Source organism: Buceros rhinoceros, unplaced genomic scaffold, assembly GCF_000710305.1.
Source record: "Buceros rhinoceros silvestris isolate BGI_N320 unplaced genomic scaffold, ASM71030v1 scaffold27687, whole genome shotgun sequence".
NCBI classification, from domain to species: domain Eukaryota; kingdom Metazoa; phylum Chordata; class Aves; order Bucerotiformes; family Bucerotidae; genus Buceros; species Buceros rhinoceros.
In genome coordinates, this window is record NW_010424353.1 from 1 (window position 1) to 918 (window position 918).

The window sequence follows — 918 nt, forward strand, 5'->3', positions numbered from 1 at the left end:
GACTGGGTGATCCCCAGAGCTCCCTTCCAACCAGTCTGTAACTCTGTGAAAGCTGGGGGGAGCACTCCCAGCTCTGAGGAGCAGCATGGTGGCAGCAGGGGACGCTCCTGTGTCCCTCCAGCCCCGCCTGAGCAGGGTGCTTTGCCTTTCAGCGCGGCCACGACGGATGAGGAACGCCAGCACTTGCAGGAGGTGGGACTGTCCCACCTGGGAGAGTTCGTCAATGTCTTCTGTCACGGCTCTCTGGTCATGCAGAACCTGGGCGAGACATCCACGCCAACACAGGGCTCGGTTCTCTTCGGCACAGTCAACGGCATGATCGGTAAGGGCCAGGGTGACAGTCCCCTTCCCTGCTGGCATGTCCTCATGGCTCCGTTCCCTCCTGTTCTCCCTCAGAAAGCTGCTGGATTGCTTCCGGGAGGGGACTTTCCTCTGGCTTGCCTCAAAACTCTTGTCCCAGCCCTCCCAGGCGCCTGTTTCCAGCACAGCTTCAGTGCCAGCAGCCTTGGGGTGAGCCCTGAGCCTTCGCCTCCGTTTTGCCCTTTGCAGGCCTGGTGACCTCGCTGTCGGAGAGCTGGTACAACCTGCTCCTGGACATGCAGAACAGGCTGAATAAAGTCATCAAGAGCGTGGGCAAGATCGAGCACTCCTTATATCCTTTCTAACATCACCCAGGAGCTTGGGACAGCTGATGTTGGGGGCAACATCTCAGGGCAGGGAGTGTCCCCCTGGAGTGGGGAGGCCACCCCTTGACTCCTGGGCTCGGTTTGGGCCCCTCCCTGCCAGAAGGACCTTGAGGGGCTGGAGCGTGTCCAGAGAAGGGCAACAGAGCTGGTGCAGTGTCTGGAGCACAAGTGCACTGAGGAGCAGCTGAGGGACCTGGCGGGGGTCATCATGGAGCCAAGGAGGCTTTGGGGA

General features: G+C 60.7%; 1 protein-coding gene across 1 annotated transcript in view; it reads left to right on the forward strand.

Annotated features, from left to right (window-relative positions):
* Window positions 1-152: 152 nt before the first annotated feature.
* LOC104497510 (DNA damage-binding protein 1-like) overlaps window positions 153-918 on the forward strand; it is a gene marked incomplete at its 5' end in the record, with an annotated part of 1742 nt that continues 976 nt past the window's right edge. Inside the window, 2 exons of the mRNA XM_010140774.1 lie at window positions 153-322; window positions 550-652. Of these exons, the coding sequence (XP_010139076.1) occupies window positions 153-322; window positions 550-652 (273 nt within the window). The remainder of the gene's footprint in view (window positions 323-549; window positions 653-918) is intronic.